This window comes from Rana temporaria, chromosome 8, assembly GCF_905171775.1.
Source record: "Rana temporaria chromosome 8, aRanTem1.1, whole genome shotgun sequence".
Lineage (NCBI taxonomy): Eukaryota > Metazoa > Chordata > Amphibia > Anura > Ranidae > Rana > Rana temporaria.
In genome coordinates this window covers 57,560,838-57,576,355 of record NC_053496.1, presented here as the reverse complement: position 1 = coordinate 57,576,355, position 15,518 = coordinate 57,560,838, and the positions used below count along the sequence as shown (strand labels likewise).

The following is a 15,518-nucleotide window of genomic DNA, read 5'->3' as shown; positions in this document are numbered from 1 at the left end:
GTTCATGAGCATTTGGTCTGTATGTGATAAAAGAACCTCTTCAAAAAGAAGATTTTTTTTGGACAAAAAGGTCATGATTAAGTTTATAGAGGAAGCTGAATGCTCAGTCTTATTATTATCATAACTGAGCGGAACTACTTATGAAATAGTTATGTTTCTGCCTTATTTAGCACTTTGCTTGAGCCTGATACTTTAGATGAGGTGTCAGAGGGTCAGATAGGGTTGTCACCTCATCCCTTTAAAACCAAACACATATTAGTTAATTACACAGGTTTTGTGGCTGATTAAGGTGGTAATGAAATTCACTTAGTGCTTTACCTGCATTAAATTAGCTCCAGAACCTGGGTGATTAATATGTGTTCGGCTTTAAAGGGATGAGGTCGCAACCCTAGGTTCAGATGTCACCTGATAAGCATGCAACTGCAAGGTCTTTAACACCCTCCGACTGTTCACTGAAAGCTTAAAAGGCAGCCGAAAGGGACTGTACACGTGCCGTGGCAAATTTAACTTGGCTTGTTGTGTTGACAGGTGGCACCGCCTGTCAAACTCACCCATTGAAGTCAAATACAGTTGTTCCATGCAAAATTGCTGTTCAGCCAAAAAAAAATAAAAAACAGGGATTCAGGAGGCTGCAGTATCTTCTCCTGAACAGCTGGAAGCCCCTGTTCTACCACCTAAGGCCCTGTGTCAAGGAGCATTTGTTCACTTCAAGCAGTTTTTGTATTCCCATAAAGTCTAAAGGAATGTCAAATGCCAGTCATATGGAGGTCAACAGCAGGACTAACACACCTGTCAGAAAATTTTGAATGATCTCAGAAACATCTTATGCCATCCAATGCCAAATTTATGCCAAATCTTATGACAAACTAATGCCATCGGCACAAATCTATCTACACAGGCCCTAACAGTTTGGTAGACTGAAGACTCTCTAATTGCCTCATCAATGGAAGTTCCTTTATTTCCATCTTGTCAAAGTTACCATTCTGTCAAACAAAACATTACCGTGGCATAGAAAGATGGCACCTTCATAAGACAAGAGCTCATGCTAAAGGCACACCAGGCTCTTTTCCGGACCTTCCCAGCAGTGGAATTACATTAGAGAGAAATTAAAGGGTTACTAAAGCTTCGATATTTTTTTTTTTTTTAAATAACAAACATATCATACTTACCTCCACTGTGCAATTCATTTTGCACAGTGTCCTCTTCTGGGGTCCCATGGTGACTCTCATGGCTCCTCCCCGCAAGAGCTTACCCCCTCTGGGAAGCTGTCTCCCGAGGGGGTTACCTTGCACTTCATTGGATTTGATTGACAGCAGTGGGAGCCAATGGCTGTGCTGCTATCAATCTATTCAATGAAGAGCCATTCAGGCATGGGGAGAACGATGCGGGATTGACGCCCTCGGAAATTCGGAGCTCAGGTAAGTAAAACGGGGGCACGGGGGGGGGGATCTCTGGTGACTGCAAGGTGTTTTTTCACCTTAATGCATAGGATACAACCCCTTTAATGCAAATGATGCCCCCTTTTTCATGGTAAACTGGTAAAGTGGTCACTTGGGTGTAATGCCCTTTTAGCACTATATGTTGAAACAGGCTGGCGGGTGCAGAACAATTAAAGAGGAGTTCCACCCTAGGACAGGTAAGTGTCCTTATTAAAAGTCAGCAGCTACACTGTTAGTAGCTGCTGACTTTAAAAAAAAAAAAAATTGCGGGTGGAATCCCGCTTTAAGAATGCTGAAAACTGTCAGGATCCCATGGTTTATTATGGGAAAAAGCTATATCTTTTTTGTCAAATGTGGTGCTAAAGTTTAATCCTGGAAATATTTTACCTACTTAATTTAAGAGAATAGGAGACCAGCAACAAAAGACATGGCGGTTGATTTACTGAAACTGGAGAGTGCAAAATCTGGTGCAGCTGTGCATGGTAGCCAATCAGCTTCTAACATCAGCTTGTTCAATTAAGCTCTGACAAAAAATGCTGGAAGCTGACTGGTTACTATGCAGAGCTGCACCAGATTTTGCACTCTCCAGTTTTATTAAATCAACCCCACGGTGTTCTTTTTGCCCTCTTTGTCCTTGCAGCCCTCTTTCAATAATGAATCCTGCAAGTCTTATTGGTGTGTCAGAATGGTAACTAGGGCAGAAGCAATTTGCTTCTCTAAGCAAACCAAGAAGTGGACTGACTGAGATTCTAAGATATTTAACGCTGATTAATCGGACTGATGTGGACTGTACAACAGTTTGACAGATTAAAGGGTCACTAAAGGAAATTTTTTTTTTCCTAAAATTAATGTCTGCAAGGTAGACAGACAGAATAGTGTAATGATTCTGTTAAAAAACAAGTAAATACCCATTAAATTCCTTCATCTATATCACCTCCGGCGTTCTAGTTTCTGTTCTCTCATTCACTTCCTGGTTTGCATCGTTTGTTCATGTAAGAACTACATTTCCCAGTATGAATTGCGGCACGCCCAGTAATTCACACCTCCTTGAAGTCTCTAACACAGAGAGAGCGTCCTGCCGCCCAGATGTAGTTCCCAGGAGGGGGTGAGCACGTTACTCACCACCGCGGTAAAGCCTCCCATCACGGTGGTGAGTAACAATCTGACAAGCAGGAAGTGAACAGAACAGAGAAGAAATAGAGCAACTTCTGAGCAAAAACGAACAATGAGGAAGTGAAAAGAGGAATGTCTGCAGGTAAAGGATGCTTATTATGAAAAAAATGTTTTTCCTTTACAACCCCTTTAAGTCTGGCTCACATCTATTGTTGTATAATATACTGTATTTAAAACTACTGTACCTTAGAGTATGTCATCTTATACACTCACCGGTCACTTTATTAGGTACACCTTGCTCGTACCGGGTTGGACCCATTTTTGCCTTCAAAACTGGCTTAGTTCTTTGTGGCATAGTTTTAACAAGGTGTTGGAAACATTCGTCAGAGATTTTGGTCCATATTGACATGATAGCATCACACAATTGCTGCAGATTTGTTGGCTGCACATTCATGATGCAAATCTCCCATTCCATCACATCCCAAAAGGTGCTCGGTTGGATTGAGATCTGGTGACTGTGGTGGCCATAGAAGTACAGTGATTTCATTGTGATTTTTAAGAAACCAGATTGAGATAATTTGAGCTTTGTGACATGGTGCATTATCCTGCTGGAATTAGCAGAGCCGCCATCAGGGGGGTACAGGCATTACGCCTGTAAGGGCGTTTGACCCCCACCTTTAGAAACTCATGGCAGGAGACAGAAGTGAAGACTTGACTTGACTGTGTTCATCAGCAGCAACCCCCCCCCCCCCCCGTCCCGCTTATCATCTTGCGGTAGAAGAGAGAAGAGAAGAGGTGACACTTCTGTTACCAAACCCCCCCCCCGCTTAACATCTCACTGCAGGAGAGAGGAGGGTTCCCCCCTGGTTCTCTGCTCCAGGGCTAAAGCTGCGTAAGGGGCCCCAAAATTTGTGATGGCTGCCCTGGGTACACTGTAGTCATCAAGAGATGGATCATTTAAACAATGCGCAAATTGCACTAAGGAGCCCAAAGTGTGCCAACAAAATATCCCCCACACCCTTACACCACTACCACCAGCCTGAACCATTGATACAAGGCAGGATGGATCAATGCCTTCATGTTGTTTACACCAAATTCTGACCCTACCATCTGAATTCCGCAGCTGAAATCGAGACTCATCAGAACAGGCAACGTTTTTCCATTCTTTTATTGTACAATTTTGGTGAGCCTGTGCGAATTGTAACCTTAGTTTCCTGTTCTTAGCTGACATGAGTGGCACCCGGTGTTGTCTTCTGCTGCTGTAGTCAATTTACTTCAAGGTTCGATGCATTCACAATTGGTTTTCTGCATACCTTGGCTGTAACCAGTGGTTATTTGATTTATTTGAGTTGCCTATTATCTCTTCCCATTCTCCTTTGAAATCTGATATCAACAGGACATTTTCATCCACACAACTCCCGCTCACTGGATATTTTATCTTTTAGGACCATTCTCTGTAAACCCTAGAGATGTTTGTGTGTAAAAATCCCACTAGATCAGCAGTTTTTGAAATACTCAGAACAACTCGTCTGGCACCAACAACCATGCCATGTTCAAAGTAACTTAAATACCAGCCATGACTAAGCACTGAACCAGTGTGAAACGCATAGGTAGTTCTTTTCCCGATTTTTGCTTTATTTCTGTGGTTCATTTTCTATTGATTTTACCAATAAAGACAACTCAAGAGTTTTTTTGGAGTGTGGCTGTCCATCCTTTTGAAATGTCAACCATTAACTTAAATACCCATTCTTCCCCATGCTCGGTTTGAACTTCAACAAGTTGTCTTCACCATGGTTAGAATCCTAAATGCATTAAGTTGCTGCCATGCAATTTGTGTTAACAAGAAATTGAACAGGTATGTGTACGTAATAAAGTGGCTTATGAGTGTAAATGTGCAACACAACATTGTGCATATCAAAAAGGCAACCCATATACACTAAATCAATCAAAAATAGTAGTGTAGTAGATAGTACTTACCTTAGATGGTAGAGATCTGACAGACTTTTACTTTCCACAACATCATGTGCGATAACCTCTGCCAGTTGGAGAACAGGAAGTGTCAAGTGTGTGTACGAGATGTTGTGCAATTCTTCTACAAGCAGATTTAGGTAGTAAAGACTGTATGTCTGCAGATTAAGACAACACAAGATCATTTAAAAATAATACTTATCAGATTTGATTTCCTTAATTAAGAAAAATGTGTTAAAGAATATTAAATAAAAAAATAAAAATAAAATCACAGGGCTGTGTGAAGTCAGTATTGGTTCAGTGGCCCTCTCCACTGAGAAAAACTTAAAAGAGCAGAATAGTTAGTCATCAGTTCTTTGATAATACATTACAAAGGACCTTCTGTAGAGATCAGTTATACTCACTACAGTTGGTTAATGAGTGCATGTGGTACAGTGCCTTGAAAAAGTATTCATACCCCCTGAAATTTTCCACATTTTGTCATGTTACAACCAAAAACGTAAATGTATTTTATTGTGATTTTATTTGATAGACCAACACAAAGTGGCACATAATTGTCAAGTGGACGAAAAATGATAAATGGTTTTCCAATTTTTTTATAAATAAAAACTATTAGTCATGCACTCTACAAATCGGGCCTTTATGGAAGAGTGGCAAGAAGAAAGCCATTGTTGAAAGAAAGCCATAAGAAGTCCAGTTCGCAGTTTGCGAGAAGCCATGTGGGGGACACAGCAAACATGTGGAAGAATGTGCTATGTGCAGATGAGACCAAAATTTTACTTTTTGTCCTAAAAGCAAAATGCTTGCACATCACCCTAAACACACCACCCCCAACGTGAAACATGGTGGTGGCAGCCTCATGTTGTGGGGATGCTTTTTTTTTCAATGTTTTTATTGAGTATTTTCAAAAGTAAACATGTTACATAAAATACAAGACAAAATAAAACAATTCGATATACACAGATTTCGTCCAAATGAGAATGGGGATGCTTTTCTTCAGCAGGGACAGGGAAGCTGGTCAGAGTTCATTGGAAGATGGATGGCGCCAAATCTTAGAGGAAAACATGTTAGAGTCTGAAAAACACTTGAGATTGGGGCAGAGGTTCACCTTCCAGCAGGCCAACAACCCTAAACATACAGCCAGACCTACAATGAAATGATTTAGATCAAAGCAAATTTGTGTGTTGGAATAACCCAGTCAAAGTCCAGACCTAAATACAATGGAGAATCTGTGACAAGGAAAGACTTGAAAATTGCTGTTCACAGACGCGCTCCATCCAATCTGACAGAGCTTGAGCCATTTTGCAAAGAAGATGGTGCAAAAAAGTCACTGAATGTGCAACGCTGGTAGAGACATATTCCCCCAAAAATACAGCTGTAATTGCAGCAAAAGGTGGTTCTACAAAGCATTGACACTTTTCACATATTTATTTGTAAAAAAGTTTGTAAAACCATTTATCATTTTCTTTCCATTTCACAATTATGTTCCACTTTGTGTTGGCCTATCACATAAATTCCCAATAAAACACATTTACGCTTTTGGTTGTAACATGACAAAATGTGGAACATTTCAAGGGGTATGATTACTTTTTTCAAGGCACTGTACCACATGCACTCATTAACCAACTGTAGTTAGTTGAACTGATCTCTACAGAAGGTCCTTTGTAATGTATTATCAAAAAACGGATGACTATCTAGGCACTCTAGCAATGAAATGTGTTGCTATATACAAACAAAATGTGTAAAAAAACAAACAAAAAAACAAACACTGATCACTTCCCCAGAGTAGTACAATGTTACTATGGTAACATTATATTGCTTTGGTCAAAGTGTGTTAAAAAAAATCGTAATATATACTGTATATATATATATATATATATATATATACAGCCCTCAAAATTTCCACTCGCCTACTAGCATTTGGCGAGTGGATTTAAGCTGGGGGCGAGTGATGACAGGGCTGCATGACCAATCTCCCTCAAATCTGTGCCTACACCTAGAGTCCCGATGAGATTGGCGGCCGAAGAGGAAAGGTGCATGTTCGGAAAAAGTAGTCTGGTGAGCCGCGCACAGGCAGAGCAGTACACAGGTGCTCTCCTTACAATTCTCATTAAGCCATGGGACCTAACAGTATGACCTCTCTGAGCCTGCCCCCCTCCCCCGGGCCCCGACCAATGTAGCTGGAGAGCAGAAAGTAATGAGTGAGGTGGAGGATTGCAAAAATTACCACTCCGGTACAGCACTCACTGAAAGTTGCCCTGACATGAGAGCGGCAGCCTTTTTGTGCAGTTTTCTTCTCCTTGTGCTCTATGTAAGTGTCCAACAGTTTAGCCTGAACAGACTGGTCTCAATGTGTGGTCTCAATGTGTGCTGTGCGCTGTCAGTGTGCGCTGTGCTATGGTGTCAATGGCTGTGCAGTTGTGTGGATCTCAGCGCTGGATTGTACTCCCTCCCGCTGCAGCTCCTCTCCTCTCTGCCAGCCTGAATAAAAGGGGGAAGTGGGGACATGCAAGCGTGGAGCGGCACACACAGGCTCCTGATGATGAGATGAATGAGAGAGAGAGAGGATGGATAGGAGTTGTAGAGGAGACAGCAAGAGAATGGGGAAGAGACCCAGTTCCAGTGCCCTGTCCCTCTGGTCTGCCCCCAGTGCCCTGTCCCTCTGGTCTGCCCCAGTGCCCTGTCCCTCTGGTCTTCCCCCAGTGCCCTGTGCCTCTGGTCTGCCCCCAGTGCCCTGTCCCATTTTGTTAAAGTTGTTGTTGGTAATATTTAATTTTGTATCTTGATTCTGCATAAAACATTGTCATTCCATGAGATAATCTATGAGGGCGTGTTTACGGGTGCAATTAGGCGCAGGGCAGTGTATGAATTAGGTGGGGCAACTGGTGGCGAGTAACTCTTGAGGCCTGGCTAGTAGCTCAGGACTTGAAATTTTGAGCCCTGTATATATATATATATATATATATATATATATATATATATATTCTTTTTTTTTTTCTGCAATTAATATGTAACACACACTGCTGCAGTTTGAGGTATGATTTATTATGAAATCTGTAACATAGCCTTATGTAATGATATTTTGTAATATACAGATCTTCGCACAATGAGCTGCTGCTAACATGTTAATTTTTACCGCACTGGTAATTAAGATGAACAACCCATAGTGTAATTTATTCTGAGAATCTGACTGCCATCCTCGATGTATGATTAGTTCTGTCTCCTGCTGGTCACAGTTCTTTATAAAACTTACTGGTTTTACAATAGTACTTCTGTTTATGACTTGGGAAGATGTATCTTGTTTAAATGCATCCCTAAGCTCATCAGGGCAATCATACACAGCCCACTCTTCTGCGTTTGAAGGTAATACGTCAATTGGTCCTTTCCGCTTTGGCTTTTCCTTGACCATGACAGGCTGAAATGAAAGAAAAAAAAATGTTGAGAAACAAATAGTCTTAAAGGGTTTCTAAGCCATATAAATTGGGAGGGGAGATCTGTTTAGTGGTAACTTTCATCTTTTCTCACGAGTTCCAGTAGCGGTTATATTTTTCCGTATTGATTAAACCAATTAAACCAAGTGTTACAAAATTTTTCATCAGTGACCTTAAAGAAAACTGTTAATGTCCTCCATATGTTTTAATTCGTTTATTGAATTGAACCATTGTTGCATTGTAGGTGGGTGTGACTTTTTCCAGGGGCAGGTATACATGGATTTAATCCATGTATTTTTATTTTTGCATAACTCCTCTCAAGAGCCAGCCTACTGCTTGAATCAGGGCTGAGGGCTCATGAGAGGGGTATTGAGGCAGGCTTCTCCCACCAGCCATGTCATCACTGGATCCAAAATAAGGTATGCAATGGAAAATGTTTTATTCAAAAATGTTATTAGTATGTTGATGAGATAGGGAAATCATTTTACGTTTGTCATTTTACAACTTTACTAGAAAAATGTCACTCCAAGTCACCTATCCCAAAAATTTGATTGGCTGGGTTGGATTGTCATGGATCATCGCTATCAGGGCTGCTGTAAAAAATCACAGCTTACCTGACAGGACCCCATCCCACACTCCAAGAATATCAAATGATATTTTCCCTAAAATGCCACAGCCACAATCTATGCTTTGCAACCTTGGCAAATATGATACCCCTGTCGAACAAGACCCATTCATGTGAATAGCATGTGCCCCACAACTTGCAAAGCACATGTGGTGGTGCGCTAGTGCAGAGTTACAGCAAATTGTGATTTTTTAATTTAAACTTTTTTACTATGCTTCAGTGATGAATAGACACAGGGGTGATTCGTACCTTTCACTTACTGTGGTCATTTAGGAAAGGACATATTTACCGGCCCCTTCCCCTGTTCTAACCATTCTAAAACGACATCCCTGTGTGTCTGACAGCCGCTGCCGAGGAGAGAGGAGGGGCACACAAAGGGGCCCGAGAGCAGGTGGAAGGGGGCACAGATAATAGAATCAATCCTTCTGGAGCACAGCTGGAAGAAAAAACAGGAGTAAGAGTTGGCATCACTGCAGGGGAATCCACAAAAGTCAGCAATAAGGCAGTACAACTGACCCCCCAGCTCAGCAGGTGCCCGGGTCCCCCTTTTGAATTGATGGGACCTGGCCCAGTATAGGAGGATCAGTTGTACTACCTTATCATCGGTCCTGATCACTATAGCTATCCCCCGAATTAAGCTGGAGATGTCTGCCTGTGTTCCCCCACCTTTTGCATTGGTATAAACATGCACTCAGGCATTAATGTTTACAGAAAGGTCTTTTGTAAGATAATTTTTTGGATTTGAATTGATTGCGAGCCACGAATGGAGAAATAAGCAAGTGATGCTTCCACATCTACGTGCTAGTTGGCTGCAATGATTGCCAAAAACATTTGGAGATGCTTGTCATTATAAAGGGAGGTTAGCAGGCCCTGATCCTTTATACTACAACAGTGAAGCGCGAAGGATCAGGCGTGCACTACAGAAGTGTTCATGAAAACAGTGGTAGATTCCAGCAATAGCTTCAAGAGGATTTGCAGTCTGCTCACATAATTTGTAATAAAAATGCCATTCTAAAGCTTCCCTCTAAACACTTTGGGCCAGATTCACAGAAGAGATACAACGGCGTATCTCCTGATACACTGTCGTATCTCTTGTCCTATCTATGCGGCTGATTCATAGAATCAGTTCCGCATAGATAGTCCTAAGATCCGACAGGTGTAATTGACTTACACTGTCGGATCTTAGGATGCAATACTTCGGCCGCCGCTGGGTGGAGTTTGCGTCGTTTTCCTGCGTCGGGTATGCTAATGAGCATTTACGGCGATCCACAATGGTTTTCGGGTTCGTTACGTCGTCGCTAGTAATTTTTTCCCGTCGCAAAGTTAGTCATGATTTTACATGCCTTAACTTTACACGAGCCATGTTAAAGTATGGCCGTTGTTCCCGCTTCGAATAAATTTTTTTTTTTTTTGTGTAAGACGTCCGGGAATACGAAACGCCGTAACTCACGTCGCCATTCAAAAAAATGACGTCACATCGCGCAAAGCACGGCGGGAATTTCTAAACTGAGCATGCGCAGTACGTCCGGCGCGGGAGCGCGCCTAATTTAAATGGTACACGCCCCATTTGAATTGGGCGGGCTTGCGCCGGACGTGTTTACGATACATACATACATACATCTTAGCAACATTTAAACGTATCTCAGTTTGAGCATACGCTTAAAGTTGCGACGGCGCGGATTCGGACTTACGACGGCGTGATACGCCCGTCGTAAGTCTTTCTGAATCCGGGCCTTTGTATATTATTTAATATATACTGTGATTCTATACTTGCCTAATATGCTGCAGCAATCTCTGAAAGACATGCTGCAGCAATCTCTGAAAGACATGGCCACTGAAGTGTCACTTCCTATGTCACCTATCAGTTCATTAAAGCTCAAATAACTCACAGAACTGCCAGTTGACTTGTCATATTATCAGCAGGGATGTGGCACCTTTCTGTAATGTCACTGCTGCAGATCTTAACATTCCACAGCAGACTGGTGTCTGGATTTCCGACAAGCAGTGGTAATGATGCTGATGCTGGCTAGAGGAAAACCCATGGGATATGTATATTGTGCAGCTGTATACAAGTCATACGCCTAAGCCCTAGTAACACTGCTGCTTCCCTTCAACCGCTTGCTAAATTTAAACTTTCTATTTTAATCAAGACTTCTAATTTAATCAATTACATTTTACAGATTAAAATTTGTAATCTGTAATTATTCTGGGCCCAGAGTTCTGCTATATTCTCTATGCAAGTGTAAGAAATTACATAGAGATTTGAGAATATTATAGTAATTATTAGGCCTTTTTTTTATAAGTAATATACTAGCCCTTTAATTAACAAAATGTAGCTGATGTAGCCGTGTTTCATTCATTGTGCAGGGGCCAGTATTAGGGCACTCTGCATAGGTCTGTGTTGACAAGCCTCTCATTATGAATTAAAGCCACATGTGCTTCTAAGAACTTTTCACCCTTCTCGTTGAATAAAAGAACAGGCATTCCGTGTATGAGGGATGCTTGGTTCACAGGTCACAGGTAACTATTTTATGACTTTCTACATTTTATCTTTTGCAGGAAAGACTACATAAGAATGGTATTTAGTTACATCCAATTGATCCTTTCAATGCTACCAGCATATCCATGCACGCAATGGAATCATGCAGAGGTCTTTGAATAACCAAGTTCATTTTTCCAAGGCTAGTGCATGTGAGCAAATTGATGGTACTGGAAACAGGGTGCACTGTTGTTTCGTTCAGGCAATTTCATTTTACCAGTGCATAACAACAAGTTACAGTATATAAGAGGTAATGAAGTCAATGGCAACAAACCACACTGCTTTGCAAGGGGCATAAATGGATCCACCTCGCTTACACATTCAGTTATATTACAATGGATATCAAACACTTGGTCCAAGAACACCTACACAGGATGGACTGTGGGTGTCTAAAAATAGCGCAACACCACATCCCAAAAGTATTGATTTTGAATGTTGTAGGAGCAAGAAATTGGACTTTATAGGCATCAATTGTAAAAATTAACAAATATATTTATTAGCAACTTTAATACAAAAAGTTAAAAAAGAGTAAAAGAACAAAACACAAAATTGTTAAAAAGCTATAATAGAAGACTACAGTAACAACAAATTGTTCCAATAAAGGTCCAGAAAAATCATCACGTTACAAAAGGCACGTGACATCATAATGCATTATACAAACATGGTTAGCTCGACATGTTTTGCGAGTGATCGCTTCTTCAAAAGCTAATAGAAAATCTAATTTGGTAGTACAGCATGATTAGGGGTAATATTAGCACAAGATGATTGGGTGGTCTGCCACTGAAACCTCCAGATGCATCTTATTCCATACAATACCTGTCGCCGAGAATGTGTTTCCAGCACGACGGCATCGCACTGATTCTCGGCGACATTGTGCCGACATCTCGCACTCGCCGGAATAGAAAAAGATAATTTCAGTGAGCGCGTCATAGAAGCGACGAGGATCCGACTTAGATTCCCGCCAATTCTAGTCGCGGGTTTGGTATGAATCATGAGGGGGAACTCCACGCAAAATTTTAAATAAATAACCGGCATGGGTTCCCCCCCAGGGGCATACCAGGCCCTTAGGTCTGGTATGGATTGAAAGGAGAACCCCCTACGCCGAGAAAACGGCGTGGGGGTCCCCCCACAATCCATACCAGACCCGTATCCAAGCACGCCGCCCGGCCGGTCAGGAAAGGCGGCCCCCCACCCCAAAGTTCCCTGTCCCCATGTTGATAAGGACAGGGCCTCTTCCCGACAACCCTGACCGTTGGTTGTCGGGGTCTGCGGGTGTGGGCTTATCAGAATCTGGGAGCCCCCTTTAATAAGGGGGCCCCCAGATACCGGCCCTCCACCCTAGGTGAATGAATATGGGGTACATTGTACCCCTACCCATTCACCTGGAGGCAATGTGTCAATAAAATAAACACACAACACAGGGTTTTAAAATCATTTATTAGTCAGCTCCGGGGGGGTCTTCTCCGCTCTCCGGGGGGTCTTCTCCAGTCTCCGCTGTCATCCCGGCGCTACCCGGTTATTCTCTTGCTCGCTCTCCGGTGCCTTCTTTGGGGCTGGCCGCTGCTATCTTCTTTTTAGCTCTCTTACTAGCGGCGGCGCAGCCCGCTCTTCTTTACCGTCATATGTCTTCTTCTTTTCTTCCGATGTTGACCCGACGCTTCTTCCCGCTGTAATGCCGGGTGCGCGGCTCGCACCTATTTATATAGGCCTCTTATGGCGTCCAGTCCCATTATGCTCCGGGACTCTCTATGGAGCCAATTCACATATCTCCGCAGCGGGTCTGTTTTTGGTACGTTTCAGGTTCGATTTCAGCCCAAAATTCAGGCTGAAATCGGATCTGAACTGGTGAACCAGCACGCACCGGACCCCTGCTGTGCGCCGCATGCGGCAACAGTGTGAACCCGGCCTTAATGAAAAGCAATTGCTGACTTGCTGCTGACCATACAACTGTGTAAAGACTCCAATTAAACATTCTAAATCTAGTAATCATAATATCCATTCAGTCACATACAAGTTACCTCAATTGTTTCTTTCTTTCCTTTTTCTTTACGGGATGATGCAGATTGTGGATTTTGAACAGGGGCAGGATTTTTTTGTGATGATTTCATGAAAGAAGATGCTCCAGGCAATGACGCCTTCATTAAAAAGATAAGTCAGATGTCTTTAGAAATAATGCATTAGAACAGTGTGCATTATTGACATTGGAACAAATACAAAGTTCTCAAAATACATGATCTATTTTAATAACCAAGCTTCCAAACAGTATGACCGCTGTTTCATATATTATTAAACTGTTAAGTCTATAGTATATTGCTAAAGATGTAAAGGAAATACACATGAGAACAGTTTACCAGCCAATTGACTTGTATGTCTGTGCAGCCAGTGTTGCTATCCAGGCACTTCTGTCAGACATCACAGCCAGATCCTTAACCTCCACTGCAGCTTGCTCAAGAACTATTTTAGCCTGTTGACTGCACATTGAAGGAGTAGCAAAACATCAATGAATCATCAACCCCTTCTCCCTTTCTCACTATGCTTTCTTCTACTGTCAGCATGTTCCCCGAATACACAGGTGCAGAGCCAGATTGGCTTCTAGTACTGCCCTCTTTCTCCCAGTGTTTGTATATGGGCAGAAGTTCAATAAAAGGCCCAGCTAGCGTTACACAGGGGCCCTCTAGTGACATTTCACTAATAAATATATGCACACTGAGCTTTTCTACAAAACAAGATACAAAATGCATAGGGTATCAAAAGAGCACCCGATGGCAATGGTGACTCCACCTACTTTTAAAATACTAACAAACACCAATGTGTATAATGGTTTCTAAAAAGTTCTAAAAAGTTGTGGCATATCTTGTCTTCTTACCACTGTGCAATCTCTACGCTGAGCTCTACTAAGTCCCGTCTTCCCATTCTACCTTGCCTGGATGCCTGAGATTTCCCATTAATTTAAACATTTTAAGAATATCTCTGATCATCAACTTTAATCATTTTCATACACAATATAATGATTGTTATTGTCTGCGTTACAAAAGAAAGTAATTTGCCAACGTACCTGCCAAATACGGATTATATACCCATATGCCATCAGACAGTGTTGCTCATGATTCTGTGAACCCTGACCACTAAGAGAAGCCATTAAAGTGTGAGCTCGTCCCAAGGCCTCTAGCTGTCTAATGTTCTTCAAGTCTTCCAGGGAGTTACAAGGGCTGCCAGGCTGATCTCCAGGTCCGGTCTCGGTAACCTCAGGGTTTGGATCTTGTTCGCTTGCTGGCTCTTTATTTTGGGACGATTTCTTTCTAGGCTTTGGTTTTGTTTTTTGAGTTTTACCTGCTTACATTGAAGAATTGGGGCAATTGAAGAAACGAAAAAGCATTTAAGCACAAAAAAATCTAGTAAATAACTATAACAAAATCTACAGTTAAAAATGGAATGCATAAAATAACAGACATAAACTGCAATACATCAAAAATAAATACAGTCTATCAGGACTTTTGAATAAAGTAGAATAAAGTTTTGCTCCTGGACTAATACTTTTATACACAGAGCTGAATTTAAAGGTCTATCCTTTTTGGTGCATCATTTCCCTGATGCCTTCTTCACAAAATCAATGGAAATGCATCAAAATGCATGTCAACGAACATTGATGTGATCTGCTGTGTGTTTAATTGTGTATTGCAAAGTAATCTGCATTGATGTACATTGATATGTGTTATGACAGCTGTTGATGTGCATTTTAATGCATTTGCATTGATTTCAATGGAAAACGCATCAGGCAAATAAAGGCAAAGGTAAGTTTTTTGGGTAAAGTGTTTAAAACAGTTTATTTAAAAAAAAAATCACAATAAAGTTTACTGCATAGGAAAAAAAATGATGAAATACAGAGCATGCTGAGCTATATAAAAATACCAAATATGCAAACAAACAACAAGAGGTAAAATATACTTCAAATATACATGACTTGTAATGAACAAATGAAGTATGGCAAAACAAATGATAATTATTTGTTCTTTTCAAAGGAAATCAATATAGCTATGAAAAAACAAAGTCCAAACAAGTATTCAGAGTTTGTAAGTCATCGGTTATCAGGAACACTCAAAATGTTTAAGATATGTGATAATAGATAAGAAAGCTTAGGAAAGACTTGTATTAATTTTTAAAGATAGGAAATGGGTAATGAATAACGAAAAAACAAAGAGGAGTACTATTTTATGTAGGGTTGTGTGGGCATGAGTGGAGCTCTTAAAAGTAAATCCACAGGAAGTTTTAATTGGAAATAATTAAAGGTTTCTGATAGAATGAACACGTACCAAGGTCTCCATCTATTACGAGTTGTAGTTTTTCTTTTTATAGCGATGGTTTCTTACATTTTATAGATTCGTTTTTTAACTTTTTTTTACTTT

The 15,518-nt window shown here is 41.2% G+C and overlaps 1 protein-coding gene across 1 annotated transcript in view; it reads right to left on the bottom strand.

The window, feature by feature from the left end:
* The window catches only part of CFAP46 (cilia and flagella associated protein 46), a 267,974-nt gene that overhangs the window by 134,207 nt on the left and 118,249 nt on the right, over positions 1-15,518 (bottom strand). Inside the window, exons 30-33 of the mRNA XM_040361829.1 lie at positions 14,171-14,445; positions 13,134-13,250; positions 7,774-7,935; positions 4,530-4,678 (exon numbers count right to left, since the gene is read on the bottom strand). Of these exons, the coding sequence (XP_040217763.1) occupies positions 4,530-4,678; positions 7,774-7,935; positions 13,134-13,250; positions 14,171-14,445 (703 nt within the window). The remainder of the gene's footprint in view (positions 1-4,529; positions 4,679-7,773; positions 7,936-13,133; positions 13,251-14,170; positions 14,446-15,518) is intronic.